Source organism: Macadamia integrifolia, unplaced genomic scaffold, assembly GCF_013358625.1.
Source record: "Macadamia integrifolia cultivar HAES 741 unplaced genomic scaffold, SCU_Mint_v3 scaffold262, whole genome shotgun sequence".
In the NCBI taxonomy this organism is placed as follows: Eukaryota; Viridiplantae; Streptophyta; class Magnoliopsida; order Proteales; family Proteaceae; genus Macadamia; species Macadamia integrifolia.
In genome coordinates this window covers 304,134-331,518 of record NW_024868838.1, presented here as the reverse complement: position 1 = coordinate 331,518, position 27,385 = coordinate 304,134, and the positions used below count along the sequence as shown (strand labels likewise).

General features: G+C 37.0%; 2 protein-coding genes and 1 long non-coding RNA gene across 14 annotated transcripts; all 3 read right to left on the bottom strand.

The window, feature by feature from the left end:
* Nucleotides 1–5,442: 5,442 nt before the first annotated feature.
* Nucleotides 5,443–13,944, bottom strand: LOC122066883 (proline-, glutamic acid- and leucine-rich protein 1-like). 10 transcript variants are annotated; one of them, XM_042630708.1, is made up of 5 exons: nucleotides 12,607–13,944; nucleotides 11,033–11,233; nucleotides 7,320–7,400; nucleotides 5,929–6,620; nucleotides 5,443–5,824 (listed from the first exon to the last, which is right to left on the bottom strand). In XM_042630708.1, exons 2-4 carry the CDS (start codon nucleotides 11,089–11,091, stop codon nucleotides 6,062–6,064), a joined length of 699 nt encoding a protein of 232 aa, XP_042486642.1. In that variant the 5' UTR covers nucleotides 11,092–11,233; nucleotides 12,607–13,944; the 3' UTR covers nucleotides 5,443–5,824; nucleotides 5,929–6,061. The 10 variants fall into 10 exon arrangements, 5 of the variants coding, with proteins under 5 accessions (XP_042486642.1, XP_042486641.1, XP_042486640.1 ...); XM_042630707.1 differs by having other exon boundaries at nucleotides 13,288–13,944; XR_006136509.1 differs by having other exon boundaries at nucleotides 5,929–7,157; nucleotides 11,033–13,942.
* Nucleotides 13,945–16,880: 2,936 nt separating this feature from the next.
* LOC122066885 (50S ribosomal protein L18-like) lies at nucleotides 16,881–22,301 on the bottom strand. Of its 3 annotated transcripts, none has more exons than XR_006136513.1 (4): nucleotides 22,143–22,301; nucleotides 21,992–22,064; nucleotides 21,835–21,911; nucleotides 16,881–17,125 (listed from the first exon to the last, which is right to left on the bottom strand). XR_006136513.1 is itself a non-coding variant. In XM_042630712.1 (4 exons), exon 4 carries the CDS (start codon nucleotides 18,025–18,027, stop codon nucleotides 17,683–17,685), a length of 345 nt encoding a protein of 114 aa, XP_042486646.1. In that variant the 5' UTR covers nucleotides 18,028–18,037; nucleotides 21,835–21,911; nucleotides 21,992–22,064; nucleotides 22,143–22,300; the 3' UTR covers nucleotides 17,307–17,682. The 3 variants fall into 3 exon arrangements, 2 of the variants coding, with proteins under 2 accessions (XP_042486646.1, XP_042486647.1); XM_042630712.1 differs by lacking the exon at nucleotides 16,881–17,125 and adding an exon at nucleotides 17,307–18,037 and having other exon boundaries at nucleotides 22,143–22,300; XM_042630713.1 differs by lacking the exon at nucleotides 16,881–17,125 and adding an exon at nucleotides 17,307–18,037 and having other exon boundaries at nucleotides 22,137–22,234.
* A 1,048-nt stretch (nucleotides 22,302–23,349) lies between these two features.
* LOC122066871 lies at nucleotides 23,350–26,675 on the bottom strand. Its single transcript, XR_006136504.1, has 2 exons — nucleotides 26,310–26,675; nucleotides 23,350–24,042 (listed from the first exon to the last, which is right to left on the bottom strand). It is a non-coding gene; the product is annotated as an uncharacterized LOC122066871 (long non-coding RNA).
* Nucleotides 26,676–27,385: the final 710 nt, after the last annotated feature.

Sequence of the window (27,385 nt, the reverse complement as noted above, 5' to 3'; positions counted from 1 at the left end):
CTTTGGCATCAAAGGTGAAAACAACAAAACCAAGCATTACACAAAAAGACCTAAAAAAAAAAAAAACCCTATAAAATTCCCTTCCTCCCCCCTCCTATTTTATTATTCCCCTTAGTTTATTTTCTAGTTTATACTTAGTTTTCTTCTTTCTCTCCCTCTCTTACTCTTTAATTTTAGTTCTTCTCTATTTTTGCTTCAATCACTTTTGTAATAGTTTTTTTATGTCAATTAATGCAAGCACTCTTTTATTCTTATTCAACCTTTTATATTTATGATTTATGCAATTGAGTTGTAATTTTTAAAGTTATAGTTCTAGGCTTAGATCTAGGTGACAAGATCATGTGGCGTGGAGCTTTTTTTTTTTCAAGTTCAGTTTTTTTTTCAAGATTTGTTTTCTCTAGTACTAAAAATTTCAGATTTGGTTTATTCCAAACCTGGTTTTTAGTACTGTTAGTATCTCAAATCACCCAAACTTTCAAGTTCAAGCGTTGATTCAAGTAAGTAGGCTCATTCATTAGTCTTCTCTCCCCCCTCTCATTCCCTCTTCTGATTACCCTTTCTTTCTTAATTTAGGATTTTAATTTCAGTCGTTACATTATTGCTATCCCTTTTCCCTAAGGTTCATGGCTAGTGTATGTGTTGGCTTTGCCCCTCCTAGCCATAGAACCATCAATTTATTGCTTTTATTTTAATTGTCTCCCTTTCCCTAAAGCCAAGTAGAGTAACCCTTGTAAGAGTGACTCTCTGGTCAAGTAGGGAAGCTCATATTATGATGCATCCCTCGAGCTAAGTAGAGAAATCTACTTGTGAGTCTCTCTCTATCTTTCTCCCATTTCTTTTACTTTATTTTTATTTTGAGTATTTTTTTTCCTTTATTTATTTTTTTAAAATTATGTGGGTTATTTATTTTCAGTTATTTATTTATTTATTTTTAATTACATGGCTTACTTCTTTAAATTCTTAGATGACGAATGGTTAGGACGTTATTTTAGATACATATGTTTAGGACGGTAATTAGAATTAGATCACAACCATTAATCGGTTCACTTTTGCATTATTAAAAGAAATAAAAAAAAATAAAGTGGCTGCTCTCCCTATGTTCGACCCGTAGCTACATTGATCCGTATGCTTGCGGTTACATTTTAAATCCCAACACACATCAAGCCCCAAACATGAGAAAAAGACGATTAATCAATCCATGATATTAAACCCCACCAAGAAATCTTGTCACTATTTGAATATTCTTTTGACAATTAAATAAGAAATATCTACGAAAAGAAAAATACAATTAAAAAAGAAATATAAAGGATCCTAACAAATTGAAAACCAAAAATCCATTGGAGCCCTCGAATGTAGGGCTAGTTTCAATGGGAAAGGATTCAACGAAGGAAGGGTTTCTCTGCTACGATGCCCCAAAAAGCTTTTAAAATTAGGACTTGATGTCGACAGCATATCTAATATGAATTGGGACACATAATTTCCTTGTTTGCTTCCGATGTTGGAGTGTTTTAATATTATAGAATTGTGTGCATGCCATAGCAATCATGTTTAGCTAATTCAATTGCTTGTATGATATATGTGAATTGTATAATGTGTTTAATTGCTATTGAACTATATATGGTTTTGGATTATGTGACGAGATCCGGTGTGGCCAAGGTGGTCCGGTACCGTGATTACCATGTGGATGATTACATCATATATTGGGTGTTATAGATACACAATGTGACCGGTGGTAATTCTGCTATCGTGTATGCCATGAGCATACTTGGAAATGGGTGTATGGTGTGGCCGATGGTAATTCTGATACTACATCTCTCATATTGAACTATATGTATGCTAGATAGGTTGGACATGGATGTGATGTGGCCAATGGTGATTTTGGTATCGTATTCCATAAAACCTGTAAGGTCACATTTCTTATGCTTCAATACCTTGCCAACAAGGGGAAAGATGTTAGATAATCCAACTGTGGTATGTTCAATCAACCCTTACAAAATTCCACTTTCCACGGTACGATGTGATTATTGTTGGAGGTGAAAACTAGTTTGGCATGGCAAAGGGTAATTCTGGTGTCGTGACTGCCAAGTGGGGGTTATCAGGGGTCTGCTGGGTGAACGATTGTCGCATTCTGGGACCGACAAGCTCCTAATCACGAGTAGGATTTGTATCGCTAGGTAACTGATTTGTGATTTCTAGGGCCAGGGATACCTAATGCATCGTAGTAGCATGAACCCAACTAGTTGTATGTTGGTTGTAACACCCTGGATTTAAAACCCCTCAGTTTTAGAGATGAAATTTAGTTGAGAAAGATAAATGGGTAAAAGTATAAGCAAAGAGTGTAGATGCAAAGCTAAACAGTTGTGCACAGGTGAGTACAACTGTGTGAATAGGGAGACAAACAAGAGAGATGAATGGGTAATAGATCTAGGTGGCTTACATGTGTGGGGAAGGTCCCACATAAGGTGGAATACTTTGGGCAGAAGAAAAGTTAGCAAGGAAGTCCATAGTAGACAACCAGTGGGATAGCCATTGGCTAAACTGCCAGCTACTTTCGGTGGCAGAATACCCAGAAATTTATATTTTCCTTTGTGGGCCCCACTACCTTGTAGGGTTATTTTTCCCATTCCTACCATGGATTAAGGCATGATTAAGGGTTTTAATACAGTTTGTTTCATATTAAACCCTAATTTCTATAATGAGTTATTTAGGTTTAAGTACTTTGCCAAACAGACCCTAAGGGAAGTTTAGTTGTTTCTCCCTTCCTTTTGTTAATGTAAATACAAAGAACCAGAGAAGAGAGAGAAGAAAGGAAGGAGAGAAGAAGGAAGGAGGGAAGGAGGGCAGTTGTTGTTGCTGCTGCTGTTGTTGCGACCGTTGTTGTGTGCTTGGAGGTGCAACTAGTGGTGTTGCGGTTGTTACTTTTGCATACACCCAGGTGCTGCTGCCATATTTGGGAGCTGGAACTCAGGTTGTACAACTGATGGTGGACCCTCCTGCACACTCAACACTTATTGGGAAGGTAAACCCTAACCCTAAATTGTGAATTTAATTATAGTAGGAATCGGTTAGGGGTAGGGGCAGTGCAAAAGTGAAATTGAAGGTTGGGAATTGCATATGCGGACCTAATAAAGTCTCCCACACTAAAAGCCCCAACTATAAAACCCAAATTGGAACCCGAATGGTTGTAGGACCGTCCCAGAAACCTTAAAATCATAGGTCTTCTAATTATTAAATGAAATTAGGTAAAATTGGTGATGGGAATCAACCACACATGGTTCCAATTTTGCCCAGGGACAGGCAATATAATCAGTAGTCATACCCAGGGAGTGAATTAGGTTAAATTGAGACCCAATTGATCCAGCATGGTACACAGAGACCCAACTAGGATTGGGAAATGGATTAGTAAGGTGTAGGAAATTAATTTGAACTGGGTAGAGTGCACTACAGTGGTTGGGAACTGTCCAGCACAATTCTGCTAGGAGAGGTAAAGCTTGTAGGCTGCAAATGGCCTATTCTGCCAGGGGAACCGGCCAGCTGGTTTGGCCCTGACATAGGGTTGTTAAAGAGATTATATTAATGGAAGTTTGTGGATTGTACAAGTATATCCCAACTTGCCCAGTAATGGTTAAGACATGTGAGGGCATACTCTATGATCTAAGAAGAGAAAGAAAATGCCATGGAACATAATGGGTTGTGAAATGTCAGTAATGCCCCCACCTATGCTGGGGAACCTTATCTAAGTACACAAATACATCAAGGGCAATACAGGCACGTCCAGTTAGGTTATGGGCCAAGTGCCTATGGATATATCCCAATAGACTAAAAATGAGCTCTATAACTATGTGGGTTAAATGAACAACCTATTCAGACCTGGGGAGTTGGACTGGAATATTAGTCTGGCTAGTAGGAAACGAAATACTAACCTGAGGTCAATGTGCTTCTTATCAACTAACTCTGGGTTCTAGTATTGGAATCCAACTGAGGTTTGGAAAACAAGATTTGTGAATGATTATTAAAAGTAAAATTTAACTTAATGCAAATTCATCAGCTAGGAACCTGAAATGTACTGGTGAAGATACACATGATCGTGAATTCTGTGAAAGAACACCATATTCGAGAAATCAGGTGAGTGGGTGCTTGACTTATTTTACGGAGTGTTTCGTATATGCATTTTGTGTTTGCATGCATATGTGGAATGTGGTGGTATCTGTGTTATGGATTCATTTTATACAAAATTATATAATTTCACATTATGCATATTTTACCAACTTGGATGTGATCGAGATTTTATGGATGAATAGTGTGGTAGTGTGTGGTGATTGGTGTAATATTTATGGTCCATGGCACAGTGTTGCCAAGGTTCTTTTCGGTACCGTGGGCTCAGACGTCAGTTTTACATCTATGGCCACTGATGATTGTGTGGATGCTATGGTTGTTATGGATGCATGTAATGCATATGGTTAGGCTCACATATCCCCAGTGCTATAATCCCTTGCCAATAGGGGATGAAGTATTGGTTAATCCCACTTAGTGGTAGGTCGTGGAGGACTACTACGCCCAGATATGACATATTGTATCTTCAGAGGGCACAACATGGTATGATATACTATATGCATGGATGTCGGATAGCATGGGAGACCGATGACAGTGTGGGATTTCGAGACTATGTCTGTCAGGGGTTACTATCTAGGGATTGGCTGGGGGACCGAGGTTACTTTTAGGACTAGCTGACTCCTGCTTGCAACTAGCTTGTATCTCTAAGGCCCAACGACCACGGAAGGAGATATCACCTACGTTGTTTATAGTACTTATATCCACAAATATTGAGACTTAGGAAATTAGGTGGAAATTATATTAATAAATAAATTCATGTGGATGATTACATTAGGTATATGTGGTTGACACTGAGGGCTTGCGATAGCATTCATGATCTGTGTATGTGCTTGCATGTTGACGCCTCACTGGGCTATATAGCTCACCCCACGTTGATACTTATTTTTAGATGTTGGAATCGAAGCTGAGATAGATTGGAGGTTAGTACGGTTGAGAAGCTGTGTCCATGAGACACATGTAGTGGGATGTTCATCTTACAATATTTTTGTATCATATTTCAATTGGATGTAAGATTTGTATTATTATCGTACCCTGTGGTTTTATTCATTATGGACCTGTAATTATAATAACATTCGATATCATTGTAATTGATCACTCCACATATTTATGCTTCCTATGGATTTTATATGCGTACTCTGATTTAGGTAGTGTTTTGAAAGATAAGTTCAATTACTATACTGCATCTGTGATCCTGTGTATTGGCTACAGACCGACTGGGTTAAGAATCCAGTGCCGCATATCTTAGCCATAATTGGGGCAAGGTGTAACAGAGTGGTATCAGAACGAGATGCTTTGCAGTAACCTAACCTAACTCGATATTTAGGTGTGTGGTGATTAATAGGTAATACAATAAAAGACAAAAGATAAAATATACAAGTATGTGACAAATGAAATAGAGAAAAACATAGAAAGCAAACAGAATCGAAAGAAATAAGTGATTTGGATTACAAAAAGAGGCTGAAACAAAAGAAATCTGATCAGCTAGTATAGAAGGAGCTGAACTCTACTGTTGGGACTGTCACTGATGACTAAATGAGGAAGAAGCCCACTGAGCTAAGGATCAGTAGCGGGGAAGCCTGAAGTTTGGGGGGATGTGTAAACACTCCGCCCATACGTCTAAAGCAGACTCCACAATCTCTACTCTCGAGCTCAGAGCCTCTAAGCTGATGTGGACTCGAGTGAAGCCTCTCTCCATGAAGTCCAGTACTGTCTGTAGAGTAGGGGCATTTGAGTCATTAAAGGAAACAAGGGTTAGGATAAGAAGTAAATCATGCATGAAAATTGTAACGTGAATTATTTAATCAAAAGATTTACCTCCACTATGAGTAGTGGGCTGGGTAGACCCTGGAGCAGCCATAAACTGAGTCTGAGAAGGTATGTGGGTGGAACGTGGAATCTCCTCAGTAGGGGCAGTACCATAAGTGCTCTCCTCTGGGACATGGGGAGACTATACCCCTAGACCCTCAATCTCCTCGATAGTGAATCCATTGAGACCCATATCCACATCACTGATATGGAAGTCTCTAAGGGGATCCTCCTGCTGCTCCTCATCTTTATGAGGTATCTCCCCCTCATGCTCCTCACGCACCTCATGCTTTATCTCCTCCTCCTCATGCTGCTCATCCTCACTCATGTGCAGCTCATCATCCTCCTGATTCTCTTGATCATCCTTGGCTGTAGGTACCTCCTCCTCATCACTGCCTGCATACTCGTGAAGTTGCCTCTTCTCCAAGATGGCTCTATCAAATGGTATGGTATGGGACTCCTCTTCTCCCTCTAAGCAGATTCTCATGTGCTTGAACACCTTGGTCAAAATTTCACTACAGAACAAATGACCATCACTAGGGTGATAGGCCTGATGCACCATGCATCTCAGCATCAGATAGGGCAGGCTAATCTGCTCTCCCAGATAGAGACATGAAGCAGTGTAAGCCTGCATTAAGGACACCTCACTGAACTGGCCACTAATAGGGAGAAGATTGTATTTCACAATCCTGCACAATACCCTAGGAGAAGGTCTCCAGGTAGCTATTAGGGCCAAGCTGGCCTCACCACCCTCAATTACTATAGCCTTAATCAAAATCTTTTTCGGTATTAGTGAAGAAGCCCCGAGAACTAGTCCTAGGAGGGCAATAGGTCTTGTTCCCCTCACTCGACACCCCAATGAAAGCTCCAAATTCGGCTATGGTAAGGGATATGTCTTTGCCACCTACTCGGCTAACAATATTATAATCCCTGCTGCTAAGATGTTTCCCGGTCAAATTACAATAAAAAGCTCGGACTAGCCTAGGGTACACCTCTTCCTCTACTTTTAGCATGGCTTCCCAACCCAAGGCCTCAAAACTCTTTTACCTTGAAGGCTTGAAGGTCGTGTGTGATAATGGGTCGCTCAACTATCATAGCTCGGGACACGAAGTGGGACCAATTGTCTTGATCCGTAGGGGTTCAGAACCAAATATTATTGAAACCTTCCTCCCTAGCCATGTGCCTTAACGGAATGGTAGCAAATTTGCTTTAGGTATACCTTCCCGAAGCCATAAGTCCTACATGAATAATGTATAGAAATGCATAAGAATAGCATGTAACGGGACAAAAGATATCACAAATAAAAGAAGAATGGAAAGAACATAACCTAGTTTAGAATAATCTTTAGAGAATGGAAAAAAGTAAACCTAAAGCTGGTAAATACCAGATAATAAACATACCTGGGATGATGCATTGTATGGAATTTGGCAGAAAATAGATTGGAGAGCCTTAGATCTGAATTTGGCGGTAGACCGGCACCTCTGGAGGGAGAAATGAAACTTTAGGAATGAGTTAAAATGCTCTCAGGTACTATTAAGTAACTGTAAATTTAGGCGAACTGGCCGGCCGGTCGTGGACCTTACCCGCCAGTTGTATCCCGCCGGTCTAGCCAGAATTGCCTGCTGAGTTTGAGATTTTCATTATACATTAAGTATGGCCTAAATGGGGTATTGGCATCTTAATATAGACTATTGTAGGTATGTGCAGTTAATGAAATGAGGGACTAAAGAGAACCATAGGAGAGGAACAGAATGCTGATGTACACTATTCTAAATAAAAGAAATTGAAAATTTGCATTGTGGAATGATAATATGATAGAAACGCAAGAATTGATCTAAAGAAATGGAATGAATGGTAAACCTAGAGGTAAATGTGAGGAAAGGTGACAAAATACTAATTGTTGGTTAGTATTGGATATGTGCAATCGGATAGAAACTTATTAAATGGATATCGAGTGGAACTAGGAGGACGATTAAATCCTAACATAACATATGGAGATGTGATTCCAACAATGTAAATTTTAATATTGTGGTATACATGGAATCATGCATTTATCAATTGATAGGTGAGGAAGTAGATTCTGTAATTGAATGTAAATTAGGAACCAAAGCTCAGGAAGAAAATCAGAGACAAAGGGAAGCAGTATACACATACATCAAGAACCCTAAAAAGATGGACTTTATGAACTCTTTATAAAATATAACTGGATGGAGTAACACTTACAATTTGGTGATAATGGATTTAGTATATAGTGGTTTACTGAAGTACTGAATTGGACTGGTATAGTACTATTGAAACCTGAAAGATCTTTGTGGAAATTTGAATTCCATATTATTTGAGGTATATATGATAGTAGGATAATGTACGATAAATGATTGTGTGAAGTGCAACTGGATTGAAGAAAATAAGGCACAAACTACATTGATAGATTTCATAAAACCAAAAGTAAATGTTGAGGATTCATATAGCTATTGAGTATAACAAGGTGTAATTGTAGGGACCATTGTGGATAGAGAGTATGCTAGAAAAAAAAATTATATGATGAGAATAGACGAATCATAAGACTAAAGAGGTTTTGATTTCTGAGATATAAATAAATAACTATTGATGAATTCAATGATGATAAGTATTGTACATAATGCAATCTATATGATCTGACTTGTAGAAAGAGTTATGGTATAGGAATTAAAGAAGGTTTTGGGAGTTAACATCCTCACAAATTTTGAGGACGAAATTTTTTGATGGAGAGGAGAAATTGTAACACCATGGATTTAAAACCCCTCAGTTTTAGAGGTGGAATTTAGTTGAGCAAGATAAAGGGGTAAAAGTAGAAGCAGAGAGTGTAGATGCATAGCTGAACAGCTATGCACAGGTGGATACAGTTGTGTGAATATGGAGACAGGCAAGAGAGATGAATGTATAATAGATCTAGGGTGGCTTACATGTGTGGGAAAGGTCCCACATAAGGTGGAATACTCTAGGTAGAAGGTAAGTTAGTAGGGAAGTCCACAACAGACAATCGGTGGGATAGCCCCTGGCTAACCGGCCAACAGGTTTCAGTGGCAGAATGCCCAGAAATTTGTATTTTCCTTTGTGGGCCCCACTACCTTGCAGGGTTATTTTCCCTATCCCTACCATGGATTAGGGCATGATTAAGGATTCTAATGCAGTCGGTTTCATATTAAACCCTAATTTCTAGTTATGTGTATTGTAATAGATATGTAGATTTGATTTCCTTTGGGGGCAAGGGTTCCAAATCGTCAGATATGTGAGAAGATAGTACTCTTCTGTACTCATTTCTTATTTTCTTACGGGTTTCTTCTGTTTTTGTTTGGATTATTTGCGGAGACAAAGTGAGAGAACATGAAGTATTTTAGGTTATGTTCATAATCATATTGCTCTCTCTCTCTCTCTCTCTATATATATATATATACACTAGTAAAACTGACACATGCAAATGCACGTCTGAGTATTTATCAGGTCGCAGAGCAATTAAATGTCAATCAACCATTTGTATGCAGGATTCCTCCAATAGTCCTTTTATTTGCATTGTATCTTTGATGTTGAGTGTCAGTTGCTATATATTTTGGTGGCATAGTGATCTAGTAAATGATGCTGCTTGTGGTTTGGGTCTCTGTGAAGGAAAGTCCTACCGATAAGGAGTAAGAAATTTTCTGATCTCAATGAATATTTTTCTGTGAGAGTGAAAGAGAAATAAATAGAGAAGGAGGAGAGCCGATATATAGAGAAAGAGTGTGTGTGTGTGTGTGTGTGATTATAGAAAGGATATCACATATCTTAAATTTGGAAAATAAATAAAAGATTCATTATTGATAAAGAAGAGAAGAAAAAGGAGTGTTACATCATAAATTCGGAAAGAAACAAAAGACTTACTGTTGATAAAGAAATCAAACGAAATTAGTTTCATTAAGGGGAAAAAAACGCTAAACGAAATTAGAAAAGCAGCTGAAGAGAGAATATAGAAAATGTAGATTTTCTTCTTTTTGGTATAAACATATAGATGATATAAAGTGTGAGGAGGACAATGAGAGTGGAGGATGTGAGACAAATAAAGGAAATATTTGTTTAAAAAAATTAAACCAAATTAGGAAAGTGAGGAGAGAGAATTTAGAAAATATGTTCTAATTAAAAAAAAAAAAAAAACTAAGTGTACCCAAAAATGACAAAATAAAAAATATGAAATTTAAGAAACTTAAATAAACAAGAAGAACGAGAAGGATTAAGTAGTTCAACAAAAGATTAGCCATGAAGCATAAGTACGTGAACTTAGATATTAGTATGATATATATATATATATATTATGTATATGCGTGATGTTTTTTTTATTATTTCAGTTGTCCCTTTTTGTATAAATAAGTGTTAAACTAAAGCGTGTTCCTTAGAAGAAATAATTGAGGTATAAAATAAAATGGATGGGATAGAATATATTCTATGAATATTATATATATATATACTAATAAACTCGCATGTGCAAATGCACGTGTGAGCATTAAGTGGCAAAGATTGCCAAAGTAAATGTCTATAACAATCCAAATGTATGAAAGAATTATCCTTAGATGTAAAATACTAAAATTTACTATTCCAAAATTTTTATAATACTCAATCTGTTTCAAAGAATAACCTCCTCATCCACTATATGATTATGCCTTATTTAAATTCCAACTAATGACAAAAGCCTAAATTTTAGAATTAAGTTTTACTTTCAAATGATATCATAGAAGTATTTGAAGGTGCTACATATATATAAAAGATGGTGGAGCAAACATACACGCATAATCCTACAGGCCCATCAAGTTTTCATCAACATATTTTTCATAACCCAAGATTTTTTTTAATAGGTTAACCCAAGATTTGTTCTACAGAATTGCACCCAACTTTAGAAGAGGCAACTATTGATTGGATGCCAATGAACTTGGGACAATGCTGAATCACATTTTTATGCTCTGTAAATCCTTGAATTAGCCTTAGAATCTCCTAGGAGGGGGGAGAGAGAGAGAGAAAAATAGAGTAATCCGAATGACGCGAGACTTTGACTCACACTTGGCACTTGAAGAGATGAATATTTAGAAGACTCCAACGAATATGCACATACCTAGAAATACGCAGACATCCATCCAAAAGGAAAGGACAACAACCATTTCCAAAAATCATTTCGACTCATCCAGGTATGCAACATCATCCAATCTAACTTCAAGCCTTATCTTAGACATATCCCTTTCGTGCATTGCCAACAATACCGTTCAGGTCTGTCATATCGTCCCTTTTTTCATTTTCCATCTTCTAAGTTTTCATTCTAACAATTACACATGCAAATCATTATCCAGAAAGCATATGTTTCAATGTAGGATTAAAAGAATGATACCAAGAAGAGACTATGATGTCACAGGCATGTGAAACATGTTACCTTTCAGAATAGAAATTGTATGTATATAGTACCAGCAAAGCTTTGTGAATTTCTTCTTTAAACACTCTTTGATATGGATTCTCAAAGACCATTATTGCGTTTTCACATTAAGGAATCCTAAATTAGTTTTTGGGTTAGAAAGAGAAATGGTTTTGTCACAAAATATGAAAATTTGTTGTGTCAGAAAATCAAAGAGAAAGCAATGGAGTCGAGGTGGTGGTGATAGGTTTCTACAGGGAATGTCACTGGAGATGTTTGCAATCGAGGTCATCAAGTGCCCCATTTTCCTTCTCAACATTTTTGAAAAATTAATGTATTCTAATATACGTTTGTTCTCATACTTTTGAAAACCAGATCAGCCATTCAATGATTGAGTAAACTTGCTAATTTTTTCCAGGTCAAAATAGTGCTTATAAATGAAACCATGCCCGACAAAAATAAATACAAATGAGAAAAGAAGGGGGGGATAAGGCAAGGAGTAAATCCATCAAATAAATAACAAACTAATCAATGACATAAAGCAAAATTATAAAAAGAATTAGGTGGCTTCCAGATACATTTCCAGTTGTTCGACTTCAAAGTAGTAAAACTGTTTTGGACTTTTTTACGCTATTTTCTCACTTACATGTAGAGCAAGAAAAATGTTTGAAAACCAAAGAATCTTTTGCATTTTTCGTGGTCATATAAATGAACATTCAATATCCACCCACTAAATGTTTAGAAATCATATAAGATGAAACAAGTTAGCTGAACAGAAATAGAGATATTCCACATGTTCATCGAAAAATGGATATTAAAATAAGAATACTCATCAATAAATCAAAAAATAGATATAAAAGTATATATATACCTATTAACAAAGCACCAAATTGAAATTATCATGCATTGCAATGAAGTTTAAGAGAAACAACAAGGTTAAAAGCAAAAACATTAACTGAGTGTGTGTGTGTGTGTGTGTGTGTGTGTGAGAGAGAGAGAGAAGATGAAGGTCTTGGGTTATCTTTGGTAGGATATTTGAGGTGATGTCCATAAAAAACAGAAATTAAGATTTAGTCATGGTACAAAGAGTTTGATTAGTCAACGTGCATCTGACAGAGAGAAAAAAAATTGCACAAGCGTATTATCAATCAATCACAACAATTCTTCTTCAACTCATCCTTACTCTGAGGCATACTTGCTTAGAAAATGGGATAGCAGTAAAGCCATGTTAAATCCATCAAAAACTTTTCTCAGTGCTTATTACCAAGTCATTTTCAACCTACCCCTTGGTCTTTTGACTCCTTCAAAAGAAAGGTGAAAACTGAAAGGGTTAGCTGAAAGCTGGAGTCCATTTACTCTGTAACCAGGCTTTGAGAATCCTATACTGTACTACTGTCGCACCACCAATACTCATCTGTCTTTCAAAAGACGTACTAATATTCCTTTACAAGTTAGAAGGAAAAATAACAAAGACAAACATATTATTTTAGAAACATAAAGAAAGCAAACAAGATTAGATTAAATCTAAGAGGAAACTACTTTGCAATTAGATTGAGTACACACGGAAAAAATTGTTTCTTGCAAAAGTCAAGAGTGCCTTGACAAATTGAAAGCAATTTTTCTGCTCTACTTTTGGGATTAAATTGGGGCTTCATGCGACCCTTAATGTGTCCTGCGAGATGTTTTCGCTAACTTCGGTTACCATCATAAAACTCAGTTAGTATGTGAAACTTGGAAAAAAAAATTTAATCTACGTTGTACCAGTGATAAGAATGAATCAAATTCAAAAGGTTAAAGGTAGTTTAACAATCATATAAATCACGTTTAGATCTAAGAAATATTCTTGCACATGATCTAAAACATAACCCATTGTGCACTCGCACATCAATCTGAACAAATACAAACCAAGAGAGGAAACATGCTCGTGGGCCATTATCAAGAACAAAGAGAGAGATCGTCATTACCTGTATTCATTGTTGGAGTACACATATACAATTTCTAAATCTGATGTGATGTATTATGCTTGGCCAGAGGAACAGGTAAAAAGAGAGATGAGTAAAGATCTGTAGTAGAGGCGTCTTTTGTGAACATCATCGCAGCCACTCGAACTGGTCTGCCGGAAAGTGGGGAGGAGATGAAACAGTGAAGCATAAGTGTCTAGCATCTGATATCTCGCCTAATTCTCTATCAACCTATTCAGATCTGAAGAAGTATTTATTCCCCGTCCGATCCTGCTGGATATTGAACCGAGGGGCTTTATTAGAGAATTTAGGGTTCCAATTGTGGTAAACGTTAATGGAATCTCCATTGGCTTCAAAGATGAGGTTTCTTCCACCAACAAGCATCTCTCTAATGAACCTGCACATCTACCGGATCGCTATGAAGTTCTTGCTTGGATGAGGTTATGGGATTTGGTGGAGGCAGCAGAGGTAGGGGTGGTGGCGGTAGGGAAGAGGGACGGGGAAGTAAGGATCGCGGTTCAGAGATAGTCTCCTGGAGGGGTGGGGGTCCTATATTCCTGTCTCTCAAACTTGCCGAGTAAAGAGAACACGGGGAAATCAATGGGTGTTTCTTTTGACTTTGGAAGAGAGAGGGAGAGAGGGAGAGAGGGAGAGAGAGAGAGGTGTCTTTTGATCCCCATGCGTTTATTTCCCTTAAAACCTCCCTATCCCCAAACAATGCTCCCACGAATTGATTCCGAATTATTATTATTGTTTTTTTTTTAACCTCCCCTGTCGTGCGTACTGTCCATGATTTGATTCCTAGTTATTAGCATTTATTTCTTTTAAAACCTCCTTATTTTTAAACGAAATTTTTTCTCCAACGTATGGGGGTTTCTACAAATGTTAACATTGAATTTAAATATTTAGTTATTAGGGGTAACCATGCGGTGAGGTGCGTTATTATGTGCCCATGATTTGATTCTTAGTTATTAGCGTTTATTTCCTTTAAAACCTCTCTATCCCCAAATAAAAAAATTTCTCCAACAATTGAGAGGTTTCTACGAATGTTAATATTGAATTTAAATATTTAGTTACGAGGGGTAACCATAAGGTGAGGTGCAAGCTGAATCAAGGCTTTCATAACGGTCCCTATTGTTTTCCAATCCCAAATAATGGTCCCATTTTTTTTTTCCTCTTTCTTCTCCACATTTTTTTTTAATTATATTTTTTCTCTTCCATTTGGAGGGGTTTTTTGGTCATTTAGAAAGTTTTTTTTTGTAGATGTCAATGGGCTTTTTTATCTTTTTAGAAAAGTATACCAAAGAAGGGGAGTACGTACTTTTAAATAGTAGTATGATATATATATATATATATATATAATGGTAATGAAGATTCAATAAATATTGTCTCAGTCTCTATTAAATTTTCTTCACTATCTATTCAGGGCAAGAGTTTGCCTGTTTCCCCAGTTTGGTGGTTTGAAAAAAATCGGTAATCAAGGATCAATAGAGATACAGAGGAGTAAGAGAGAGGGAAACAGAGGAAAACACTTGGGTGGGTTTCGGCCTCCCTCCAGCTGAAATGGGTCGAGTGTAGATTGGTGTTCGGGAGAAAATCCTCATCATCAAGCTCTAAAATCTGATCAGCCATCCATGCACCCAAAACCCTCCCATCACCAACCCTAGAATCTGATCAACCGTCCATACACATGAAACCCTCCCTCACCCCCTTGGAAAAATCATCCAGACATACCATACCTTCGACCCAACAACAACCTAGAACCTTACCTAAAACCATGCCTCAACCTTCTTTTGAAACCCTACCAAACTCTTCTCTTGCCTTGTTTAAGGTATATTTTTTTGTGGTTGGAGTTTAATGTGAAGATTAGGGATTAGGTTTTCAGGCTCAGGGTTTAGAAGTTAGGTTGGGCTTGGGCTTTAGGCTTTAGAGTTTTGATAGGATTTAGGGTTTAAAATATATTTTTCGGATGTTGGATTTTACTATGTAGGGTTAAGGGATTAAGTTTAGGGTTTAGAAGTTGGGTTGGGCTCGAGTTATAGAGTTTTAGTTGCCGTCAGAGTTTCGGGGTTGAGGGTTCACAATTTAAGGTTTAACGTATAGGGTATAAGGTTTAGGGTCTAGTATTCAAGGTTTAGTGTTTTTGTATTTATTGACATAAAAATCCGGGAAGAGAAAACAAGTTCTGTAAATCTAGTTTGGTATGCAAAAAATTTGAGGGTAAGGACCATTCAATGATAGGCCTCAACCCAAAAATAGGGTGGGGGATGATGTCATAGACATCCATAAAAGATGGGATGATGCTCCAAGGCCACGATTTGGTACTTTTCTCCAAAACGAGTCGTTCCAACCCCTTCAAATCACACAAAACTTCCATTTCCTGCCATCCTAAGTCTCGAGCTTACTTTAATCCATAAACAAAACTCTTGTTGCTTCAATAATTTTTCCCAGCATAAGATAGTGGTTAATGATACACATTTTCCATGAATAAAAATTCAATAAACCCCAGGCTTATGGTACTTTTCTCCAAAACAAATACTTTATGTTAGGGTTTATGATGTAGGGTTTTACATTTTAGGATTTAAGATAAAGTACCTGTTTTGGAGAAAAGTGTGGCAAACTTTAAATTTTCTTAATAACTTTTCCTAAATATAAATTATTTGACAAGTCATTGGATTGTCGATTCATTTCCTTACCAATGACCATACTGAGTTTAACTACAACAACTTAACCTTATCCCAAAAAAATGAGACCCATGGAACTTTGCTCCAATCAACTCTATTTGATGTCATACTTGATACCAAACTAGTCTAACTGTTGAACAAAAATATCTCACGCATCTAAACCATTTAAATCAAAGACTAGATTATATATTTTGGGTTCTTTTATAAGGCTGAAGGTATCTAAAAAAAGAAATGATTATAGAATTTCTTGTCTTAGGCAAGTCATTGAACTCGAGTTGAATGGAGGTAATTAAAGACTCGAGGGTTTTGATGGGTTTGCTTTATTAAGAATGCCAACCTTCAAAGAAAAGAAGAAAGAAATAGGAGCAATACACACCTAATATAAAGTATGGCTTGAATGGGACAATCAATCTAAAGCAAAACAAGGCGGACCTTGGTGCAACAATGTGGTCGCTCCATTGTGACCACATGGTCATGGGTTCGAGTGAAGAAACAGTCTCTTTGCAAAGTAGGGGTAAGGCTGCATACTTTATGATCCTTGCCTAGACCTCGCACTTTCTCAGCGTGAGGGAAAGAACGCAAGAATCCTCTTTTTGTTTTATGCCATAATTGAAGTTTCTCCACTATGCCTTAATTGAAGTTTCTTCAGAATGTTCATTTCAACGCAAAGGCAAACGTATATGGAACACCCACGAAACGAAGCAGTTTTATTCCACCAAAAATATTTTTTATGCGTATGGAAAATCACTTCAATTCCTTCATACTAGTAATAAGTATAATCTAATAAAAAAGGATTCATCAACATATATCAGAATATTTTAAAATATAGAATTCATCTTTTCTTTTTAGGTTCAACGTTTTGAATAGATATGTTAAATACAGATGGATCATATCTTGTAAATTATCTCTTTTGTCAATCGCTCTTTATTTTTATCCTTTTTTTTGCTTTGATCCTTCGGACGATGACCAAACGATTGGATCTCTTACAACTATAAGCGTCCAATTTCTCTTTTGCTTTCCCTTGCCACCCATGTGTGATTTCATCATCACATCAATATTTTTCAGAAATTATCTTACTTATTTCTGTGCTATGGGTAGCCAGTGAAACTTTTCGAAAGGGAGCCTTGTGCACTGGGTATTGCCCTTTTATAATCAATCTAAAGCAGACAATCCACATTGAATAAGTAACTCCTTCCATCAATCATACCAAACCAGCATTGAATCAGTTACTCCTTTTCACAAATCATAACAAGCCAACATCATTGTAACTGACAAACAAGACAGTGGCCATGATTGGCGACCAAACATTTGAGAGGGAAAAAAAAAATCAGAAAACAGTAAAAAGAGAAACAATGTCAGTTAATTTTATTTCTACAACATTATAAAAGGATTTGAAAGTCACCAAGTTTGACCATCAATACACTTGAAACCATGGCGAATATTCAAAACCATCTACCAAGAATGTTCTGATATTATCTACTATTCAAATAGCTTGGACAGACCAAATAGTGCAACTTCGGCCAAATAATTCCAGATGGTAGATATCTGATTCCCCACAATGGGACCAGACTAAGTGAGTGAAGAAGGAAAATTAAGCTCCTTTCAAATCTGGCAAAAATGGCGAACCAAGAAGATTAGTTGGAAAATTGGTGGCAGTGTAGCACAAACAGCGGAGGCATGATCACACCCAGAATGTGGATAAACTTCCAAGATTTCAAATAAGCTTGACACCAGCCTCCCTAACAGAATCAATCACAGCCTTCACCTTACCATGATATTTCTGTTCTCTCTTCAAGAAAACAGAAACTGCAGGTATTCCCTTGAGCAGCATGCGCTCCCCCAAGATCTTCCCAATCTTTGCAGCAGCTGCAACATCACGAGTATTTTCCATGCTTGGCCTCAAACCCTTTTCCTGTGAGCTTGCAGAGGAAGCCACTGTAGCTGTAGGGGAGTGTATTACTTGGGCACTCACATACTTGTTTGTGAAATGCATCTTCAAGACATATGGTTTGAGAAACTTGGTAATCTGAGGAGGCCTGACAGGAGGAAGGATAACCATTTTTGCTTCCCTAAGGATAAAATGGGAAAGATAGTATAAAACACCTGAACAGACCAATTGAAAAATACAAAGGACATACAGAGTCCAAGTGATGATCCTCCCCTTTTGAACAAGGGGCCCAGCCGGTCAAATCTGGACAGAGACTGATCCAATCAAGGAACATCACATGTATAGGACTCTTCCTCCTCCCCCCTTCCCCCTTCCCCCTTTTTCTTTTTCCTCCCCCCTTAGGACTGGGTGAAAGAAATGGTAACAAGTCCTTTAGGAGTTCTCCATGGCCGAATAGAAACGTTAGGGGATCATCGTGACTTAATTCATTATAATTTCTAAAGAATTAAAATAATAGATCAGTTTTAGATGATTAGGAACATCCTTCAAATGAAATTATGGTCTAAGAGATCTCATTATAGGACACTGATTGATCGTGACTTAATTCATTATAATTTCCTAAAGAATTCAAATTAACAGATCGGTTTTAGATGATTAGGAGCATCTTTTGAATGAAATTATGGTCTAAGAGATCTCATTATAGGACACTGATGGATAGTAGGTCTCAACCTGGGTATACAATAAAAGCAGGGAGGACATCTTCATACATGTCCATATTGCGAGAAAAAAAAAAAGGTTCTCAAAAAGTTATTTCACTTCGGCTCCATTAGTTTCAGAGCAAAAATTTCTAATTTTACATGTAAAAGTTTACATTCACAAAATTACATGTAAAATTTTACATATTGAGAATATTTTTCCAATTATTGTTTTCAGGGTGTAAATTATGATGCATTTCAGAATTCGAATTGGTTTATTTTCATTCAAGTATGTAATCATGTATTGTCATCATCTTTTTAGATTGCTGACCAACTGTTTAGGTCCAAACAACTATCATTAACAAAACAGAGCACGAAAACCTGCAACAGTCAGCCCAAAATACTGACAGATATTGAAAACAAATGAATCATTACCCCCTGCCTTCAACATCTTTAGACCCATGGAGACAACAAAACAAATAGGACAGAATATTAACTATCTATAATTGAGATAATGTTCATAATAAGATAACTAATATGCCATTCAAAAAGATTCACAGATCAAGAAGAAATCTCCTTCACCAGTCCTTTGGCATCTTAATCACTTCCACCCTCAAAATACTTTCATCACCAAGCCAGTCCTTCAGCTTGATGATGCTAATTGCTTTAGCTTATTTGTCTCTTCTAATGTATCCACCTCCTGAACTACATTGTCTCAACCTTCTTCTTTTTTTTTTCTTTTTTTTTTTTTTTCTTTTCTTTTCTAATAAGACTTCAAAACCCTTTTGCACATATCCTGAGATCATGGCATTCCATGAAACTAAACTTGGATCAGGAATTATACCGAACAACATATGGGTAGTTTCCAGATCTCCATTTTTTGGCATTTAAAATTAGTAACTTTGTCTGCAAAAACTGATCAAGGGCAACTCCAGCTTTGATCTTTTTGAGCATGGATACTTCTCCTTTTATTGAATAGTTTCCTAAGAATGCATTCTTGCAATAGAAGAGCGTAAGTTTGAGAATCCAGCAGTTATCCAGTATGATACAAGATGCCAACTGCTTCTGTCAATCACCCTGAATAACACAGGCCCTTCAATCTCGCTTCTAATTTGGTGAAGCTCTAGTAAGTTGGTAGGATTTGAATCAAAGAAGGAATTTCAAAATTGAGCATCAGAATCCGAGAAAGAATGGGAGATAACGAAGGAAGAGAACTCTGGAGCAATGGAATCGATTGGACGGGAGGGTAGTGACGGTGACAGAGCTTCTTCAGGTCTGGGGCAAGAGTTCCACACGAATCTCTCCACAACAGGCTGCAACATTATAGTTGCTTCTTGCAAAAAGAACCGAGTGAAGTCTTTCTGCGATGAAATCAATCAAATGAAGAAACTACAAAAAATTCTTTGAACACTACAGTTTCAGCTTCAGCTTCATCTTCATCTACAGAATGATAGAGTTGTTGGGGTAGGACTCTCTGTGACCACTGTGGGGGCCTGTGATTGTCGCCATTGACCTAAAGCATTAAGATTTTACCAGGCTATTTTACAGCCATTTATTGTGTAAAATTTGTTAAGGTGTTTTCTGGTAAATGCACAACTCTTGGTAAAAATTTCCAAATCACAGAACAAATGATAGAATATCTATTTTACGGCCATTTATTGTGTAAAATTTACTAACGAGTATTCTGGTAAATGCACAAGTCTTGGTAAAATTTTCCAAACTACAGAACAAACGATAGAATATCTATTTTACGTTAAGATTTGTTTTACTGACTATTTTACGCCGAATCAAATGGAGCCTTCACGTAAATGGCAGCACATCTGAAATGGTAAGACATTTTGCTCAGGGAGAAACCTAGAGATAAATTCTATAGTCAGTACAATTACTAGAATACATGTCTGAAAATTTGGTTGCGCTTGTTTTTGTGTTTTGATATTTGTTTCTCGATGATCAAGATTAACGTCTCTTTTATTTGCAGATTATACTCGCCTGTACTTTTTGTGTATTATTGGGACTTTGTCCCTCTTCTTCTTTTTTCCGTCATCAAAAAATTCATTTAAAAAATAATAATTTAATTTGTTTGCAACTGTAAACTCAGACACATGAATGAAATTTAAAACCAACAGCTAAATAGCCAAATAAATCCCAAAGGATTTTTTTTTTGTGGTGAATTAATAAATCCATTAAAAGATGGGGGATGGAGAATATATCCCCAAAGGGAGATTACAAACCCAACAAAGGTAACCAAAGTCCAAAAAAGACAACAACCAACACCTAAGGGGCATCAGAACTAGTAGACATTTCATTTGGGATACTGACATGTCCAAAACAACAGAAAGCCCACATAGGCCTAAAAAAAAAAGAGCCACGAAGCTGAAACAACTTAAAATTCTAAATCCCACATGAGCTAAACAAGAACCAAGAAGCCCATAGTAAGGAGTGTTGGGTACCTCCTCACATGTTCATGATTCAGTTGGATTAAGCCTAAGGCTCTATACTGTAACGATTCTGTTTATTAAACATGATTCTGGGTCTGGCACACTTTTTTGTATTTCTGTTTTTTTGGAATGATTCTGCATCTTAAATGTTGTGTGGTAACCCAAAAAAAAAAACATGACTTTGTAACTTGAAAGAAACAGAAATCTATATCGTTCGCACTTAACAGGACCGTTTCTGTTAGAAGCCATTATTTGCATAAATGTCGTCTTCACCATGGGTGTCAAAATTGTGATTTTTAAATAAAATCTAAGAATAGTCCATGGTTTTTTAATAAATTCTAAGTTATGGTAACCATTATTAGACAAATAGCTAAAGTCGAAATAAGACATAAATTCTAAGTTAAATAGGTGTATACAAAGCAATCTTGTTAAAGATAGTAGTCATTTGGCCAACTCATTCCCACTTATGCAACCAGTCATATTACAATGAGTGTGTTGTGGTCTAGAAGACCACCAGCCTAAATAAGAGCAAAATGGAAGAACAGAATTCCTACAGCATACCCCAAGGGGCTGAGATAGGTTTAGTTGCATTGGGTATGTACTAACCATGTCCCTGGTTCCACAGAGACAGCAAGCAAATACAAATTGAGGGTTTCTTTCCCAAAAATAAAAAAAAATTCAAGGCTCCACAGGAGACATTGAAATTTTATTGAAAAGAAATTCAAATCAACCAAGGAAAGTAACCCTAAATCTGCATTCCATACTTCACACATTCAAATCACAGATCTAGACATATCGATGCCTTTTCAGAGAGAGATAGAGAGAGAGAGAGAGGCGAGTTTTACCTTCGTGCACAGATGACTGAAAAAAATATTCTCCCTGGGAAAATCGAACTTCGATCAGGCTGGATCAATGAGGTAAGCTGCAAAATAAAAATAAAATAAAAAACGGTTAAGAGAGGGAGAGAGAGTGAAAGAGAGACAGGGAAAGTGATCGGCCTACCTCTCCGGCGGCAGATCTGCGTCATCTTCGTAGACGGGGGCTGCAACGTCCTTCTACCTATTGGAACAACGAACTAGAAACGAAGAAGAAAATCAGTAGAGAGAAAGAGAGAGAGAGAGAGGGAGAGAGCGTGCGAGAGAGAAACCTTCACCTCTGATCACCGACAGCAGATCGACAATCGCTGTAGGCTCTGGCGTTCTTGCTTCAGTTTCCTTCGTATCTCTGGCCGTTGCAACATTCGCTATGTTCCTTTCGTATGAAAGAGGCTAAATAGGGTTTGCTTCATTTGTGATATGTTTTGATGATAAAGTACGTATTTGCCCCTCTTAACTTTAAGTTACAAAGTTGATTCAGCGCCTTTTGCTCAGAATCGATTCTGAAAATGAAAACACCACTTTCATGTTCCAAAAAAACAGGGATTCCAAAACCTGAAGGGCCATGTGTTCAGAGGGATTTTGTTAGCGTGGGATAGATGTACGAATTATTTCATCCGACAAAATTTGAATTGTTTGTTTACTAGGCGTGGGATTTTGGGGGAACATCTTAGGGGGCGTTTGGTTCGAATTATCCGTTGGATCAGATTCTAAGGATTCAGGATTCTGGATCTAACTCATATGAATGAGTTTCTTTGGAATAATTTTCTTTTGGTAAAAAAACTGTTTGGTTCCCTTGATTCTGTCATTTGAGTCTGAGTGAAAAACTGTTTGGTTACCCTGATTCTGTCACTTGATTCTGAGTGAAAAACTGTTTAGTTACCTTGATTCTAGTCATTTATTCTGAGTGTAAACTGTTCAGTTACCTTTGAGTCTTTGAACCCATGTTCTGTTGGCAAAAAAAAAAAAAAAACCAAAAAACAAAACCAAAAACTAAAATTTGTTCCACACATGTACTTTATTTTTTCTTTTTTTATTTTTTCTTTTTTATGGTAATATGTGAAAATTTTAACTGATGGACATCTCTATTATTGATGGCCTTCAAACCTCGGTAGAGCGGCCCTCTATATATGAGAAATTAAGTCATAACTAAACAGAATCATGATCTGTTGGTCAGATCAGCAGTAATTTCATATGCTTCAAACAATCTTCAACTTCACAATTTCCAAGCAAATATGCATAGAAAATAATCATATGAAAACATAAACAGGGCTCTCACCAACATACTCCTATCATTGCAAGATCCATCAAGAAATGAGACATACATATCAAATTGTAAGATGTAAAGGACACACAAAAACACATTACTAATGAACACCACAACAAATCAGTTGAAATAACCACATATCTTCCCTACATAATTACAGAAATTTATAACAGCGCATTTAATAATGAGATTGTCCATATTAAAACATTCAAATCACATAGAGGAACATACAAAAAACCATTGTCAGAGACTTAACATAGTATCAAATTACATCAACCAACACATCAAATTTCTAATAAAAAAACCATTGTCTTAAGATTTCTTCTCACTTCCTACTGTCACCTCAATTCTTCTCAATTTCTGGCAAATACATCTCAAGCAGATTTCTCCTATCTTCTTTTTTTGTTTCCATGACGATAATGGCAGAATTCTTTTTTGCCATGAAATATTCCTTTGCCTTGAACTTTTGTTGAAAATTGAGGTCTGAAATGGCATTAACAACATCTATAATTGCTCTCCCAAATTCAGACTGAGATTCACTCATTACCATCTTTTCGATTGAATTTGCAACTGATTTCAATGGACTTACAACCTTTTCAGCTGCACCATTCTTCCTATTTTCTCTACCACTGTTCACAAACCCACGAGGTCTTCCTCGAGAACGACTGGTACTACCAATGGGAGTGAAAATAACACTTTCTTCAAGTTCAACATTTGAATAGTCAAGTCCATCATTGTTCCCTATCCCCTCAACCTGAGTACCAGTCACGTCCATCATAAATTCAGTTGGCTCTTTGTTCAGATATTTTTTTATATACTGGTCTACTGCTATAACAACAACAGTCGCCGCAAAGATTATGATTTTCCTTCACCTCTTGTAGCCATCATCAAACTCCATTGTAAAAGTAAATCTACATTCAAATTAAACAAATAATAAATTGTTGCTCTACAGAAGGATCAGTTATAAGTCAGTGCTTTACAAGACTTAATTTATAAGCACCAATTCTACATAGTGTAATACATGGTATTATTGGCACAGTAAATTCTTTAACTAATATAGACTCAATCAAAATATCAACAGAGAACAAATAAACAAAACCATTTCAAGAAAAACATAATAGTCAAAATTGACCACTGCTCTTCATTAACAATAAACATTAATTTAAGTCAGGCAGAAATTAGTCCACAACAAAACAACTTTCTGAACTGATGGGGTTAAAGAGGAGTGATCTAATATGGTTGGTCAACCCCTTGGGGATAAGTAAAAAAAAACACAACTTTCACAACCTCTTTTTTCTTACTGAATAGAAATAGTGCAAAAAAAAAAAAAAGAGCTTAAGTTTGGACTACCTACTTTTAATCAAAGCATTCGATCCTTGGTCCTAAGGCAATTGGAGTAGAGTGGAGCCCCTTAGAAATGGCTCTCTAGTCGTTCTATTGTGTTATTACTAACTATTTTGGTTTGTCCTTTTAATAAACAGATTAACACCTGTAATGGTTGGTATTGTGATAATTTCACACCAACCAACCCTACTACCCCTAAGATGAGGAATTGAAAACCAAGATAACCAGGCCAAAGACAAGAGAATAAGAAACATTTTCTAGTGACACTACTCAAATTACTAGTTTGGTAAACGAAAGGTGAGAACTAATAGAAAATGGAGATCTTGAAAAAAATAATACAAAGAACCAGTCCATTAACAGTATATGGATGAAATTCATTCCTGCTCATTAACAAGGTAACAGAATTTTTATTTCTTTTATTTTGGTTTGAACTTTATAGAGCAATGATCTTAATGCAGTTCTTGCAGGAATTCTGCATCAGCTCCAGATTGGAGTCACCTGGGTTTAATATGTCAAATGAACCTAATCCTTGAACAGCTAAACCTCACATGAATGTGCATATGGAAAAAGAGAAAAACAGGTCAAAGAACAACATCTTCCAACTAAAGAAGTATAAGCTAAGCATCAAATATACAACATGCTTGAGCACATGCAGATAGGTGAACCCACCATTCATTAGGTATGACCCAGTATGTCAGTATGCCTAATCATTTTCATCAATATGGGCCTTATGTGTCTTCATTTCCATGTTTGACAGTATAGATCAACACCTTATTAATATCAATAGGTCAGCTGTGGTCTGAATCCTGTCAATTGTTTACTGTGACTCATTCCAGGTATTTCTGCAAATCGTAACATCCAGATAATCCTCCAAATCTTTTGTAAGACCAAAAAATTAAAAAGGTCGATGTGGCCAATCTTTGAGAACACAAAAAAGAAAGGCGCTTGGCATATGCCCACTTATGTTCGTGAAGACCAAAGCACTCTGGTGAACAAGACAATTAACTTTCATTGCTTTGAAATAAAGACGTAAACTTTAAACATTTTAAAGAAGAAAGATCGCACTAATAAGAAAGGAATGGAAGTAAAAGTATAGCTGAGCCTGCTTAGAACATAAAAGAAGTCCATATTAAGGGACAAAATTCCTTCAAACCAGACCTTTTGAAGGGTTTTGCAAGGAAAAATTAATATGATATGGCAGTCCTATGCTCTCCCAACACACGGACTGTGGACGTCTATATTAAGGGACAAAGAAGTCCCATGTAAAACCAGAATAAAGAAAGAACGTTGACCTAATGTCATGCCTGCAATAACCATAAGAGGGTCTGAAACCAACGCAAGAACTAACTACAAAACTAGCAAGCAATTCAAAACCGTAAGGAATTCGGAATTTCTGTAAGAGGAAATACTAATTGTCCATCTCCTACCAATAGGATTATTCCTAATAATAAAAAATTGATTGAAGAAAAGAAACACAATTTTTGGGTAACACCAAAACCTCTTGAGATGCTCCAATCATAAGCAGCAGGAACTAAACAATGTGAGAAGATACGGAGACTTGTGAACCAAACCCCCCAAAATTTCACAGTTCAAACAAAAACCCAATTCAGGGAAAACGAAAAAAAAAGCAAGCCCAGAAAGAAAAAATGGTGAATGAATGAGAATCAACACGATCAAAGAAAAGGATAATAACAGAATTTTTCTTCCTAGAATTTTGAACAAAATAAACCACACAGAGATTTCTTCATTCCAATTTCAGCAAAACTGAAAGAAAAAAAAAAACCCCCAAATTTAGGGTTTTGCATCTATGTTTGAAGAAGAGGAAGAACCATACCTCAAACAATCTGGAAAACACCCCCTTCTTCAGTTGATCGACGAAGACAATCCCTAAAATCTTGCACAATGAGGAACCTGCGGTTTTCAGAAGAAACCTGCGGCTTCCGAAGGATGGGAAAGGTGAAAACCCGATAACTTAAGTCACCCTGATTCTGGGATTTTTATATGAACCCTGGAATCATTGATTCGATCTTGGATTTACCTAACTAGGTTAATCTAGTTGAATCCCCACTTTTAGTGTAAATGGGTGATTCCAATGAACACCTGAGTCTGGATCACTTTTTTGTTGATGTGAACCAAACAATTTTTTTTTAATGAGACATACGATTCTATAGAATGTCATCCGATGGAATAATCGAACCAAACACCCCCTTAAGAATTCTTATCGGCCCATGTGGCCTTCATATTCTCCCACCCCAACACTCACCAATGTCCCACCAAAATGGACTTTAATAGGAACTTTGGCAAACTCCATTTGAACCATCATCATTGCCGACGTTGTCGTCCCACCACCGCTGCAACATGTCACAGCAACACTGCCACCACTGCATTACTTTAACCGATCCGACACCGAGCATAAGGAGCAGAACCCCCCAACTCTTTCTGCCCTTTCGCCCCTATAACAGGTCACAACCGACCCGACTAGATCCGACGGTGCCCAAGCTCAATAGCAGCTGCAAATATTTGATTCTATTGTACAGATTTGACCCCAACTCTTTCCGCCCTTTGTTTGAAGAATAAAAATTAAAAAATTAAAAATAAAAAAAGGTAGGTCCTTGATCTGCAAAACCCGCAACTCCTTGCTCTCTCTTTCACGGCACAGCTCCTTGCTAGATCTTTCATGGTGCTGCAAAGCAACACTATCACTGCTGATTTGGGGTTTTAGTATTCCCACCCCCAACCAAACGTTGAGTATAGGGACCCGAGCATAGGGGTTACTTTTGGGGTTTCGGCCGATCTCTACAACAGTTGAAGGAGCCCCAACTAGATCTCCGTCACTTCTCTTTCCTTCTCTCCATCTCTCTCCTCTTTCCTCCAACCAAACATTGTTGCGGTGGGATCTTTTTCACTTTA

Coding starts and splice junctions, on each gene's coding strand:
- LOC122066883 (XM_042630706.1), bottom strand. CDS start 11,091: ATGATTTTTGGAAATGGTTGTTGTCCTTTCCTTTTGGATGGATGTCTG. Junction 7,401..11,032: donor GGATGTCTGCGTATTTCTAG/GTATGTGCATAT, acceptor TTCTCCCTCCAG/AGGTGCCGGTCTACCGCCAA. Junction 6,621..7,319: donor CATACAATGCATCATCCCAG/GTATGTTTATTA, acceptor ACCTTCTCCTAG/GGTATTGTGCAGGATTGTGA.
- LOC122066885 (XM_042630712.1), bottom strand. CDS start 18,027: ATGGTTATCCTTCCTCCTGTCAGGCCTCCTCAGATTACCAAGTTTCTC.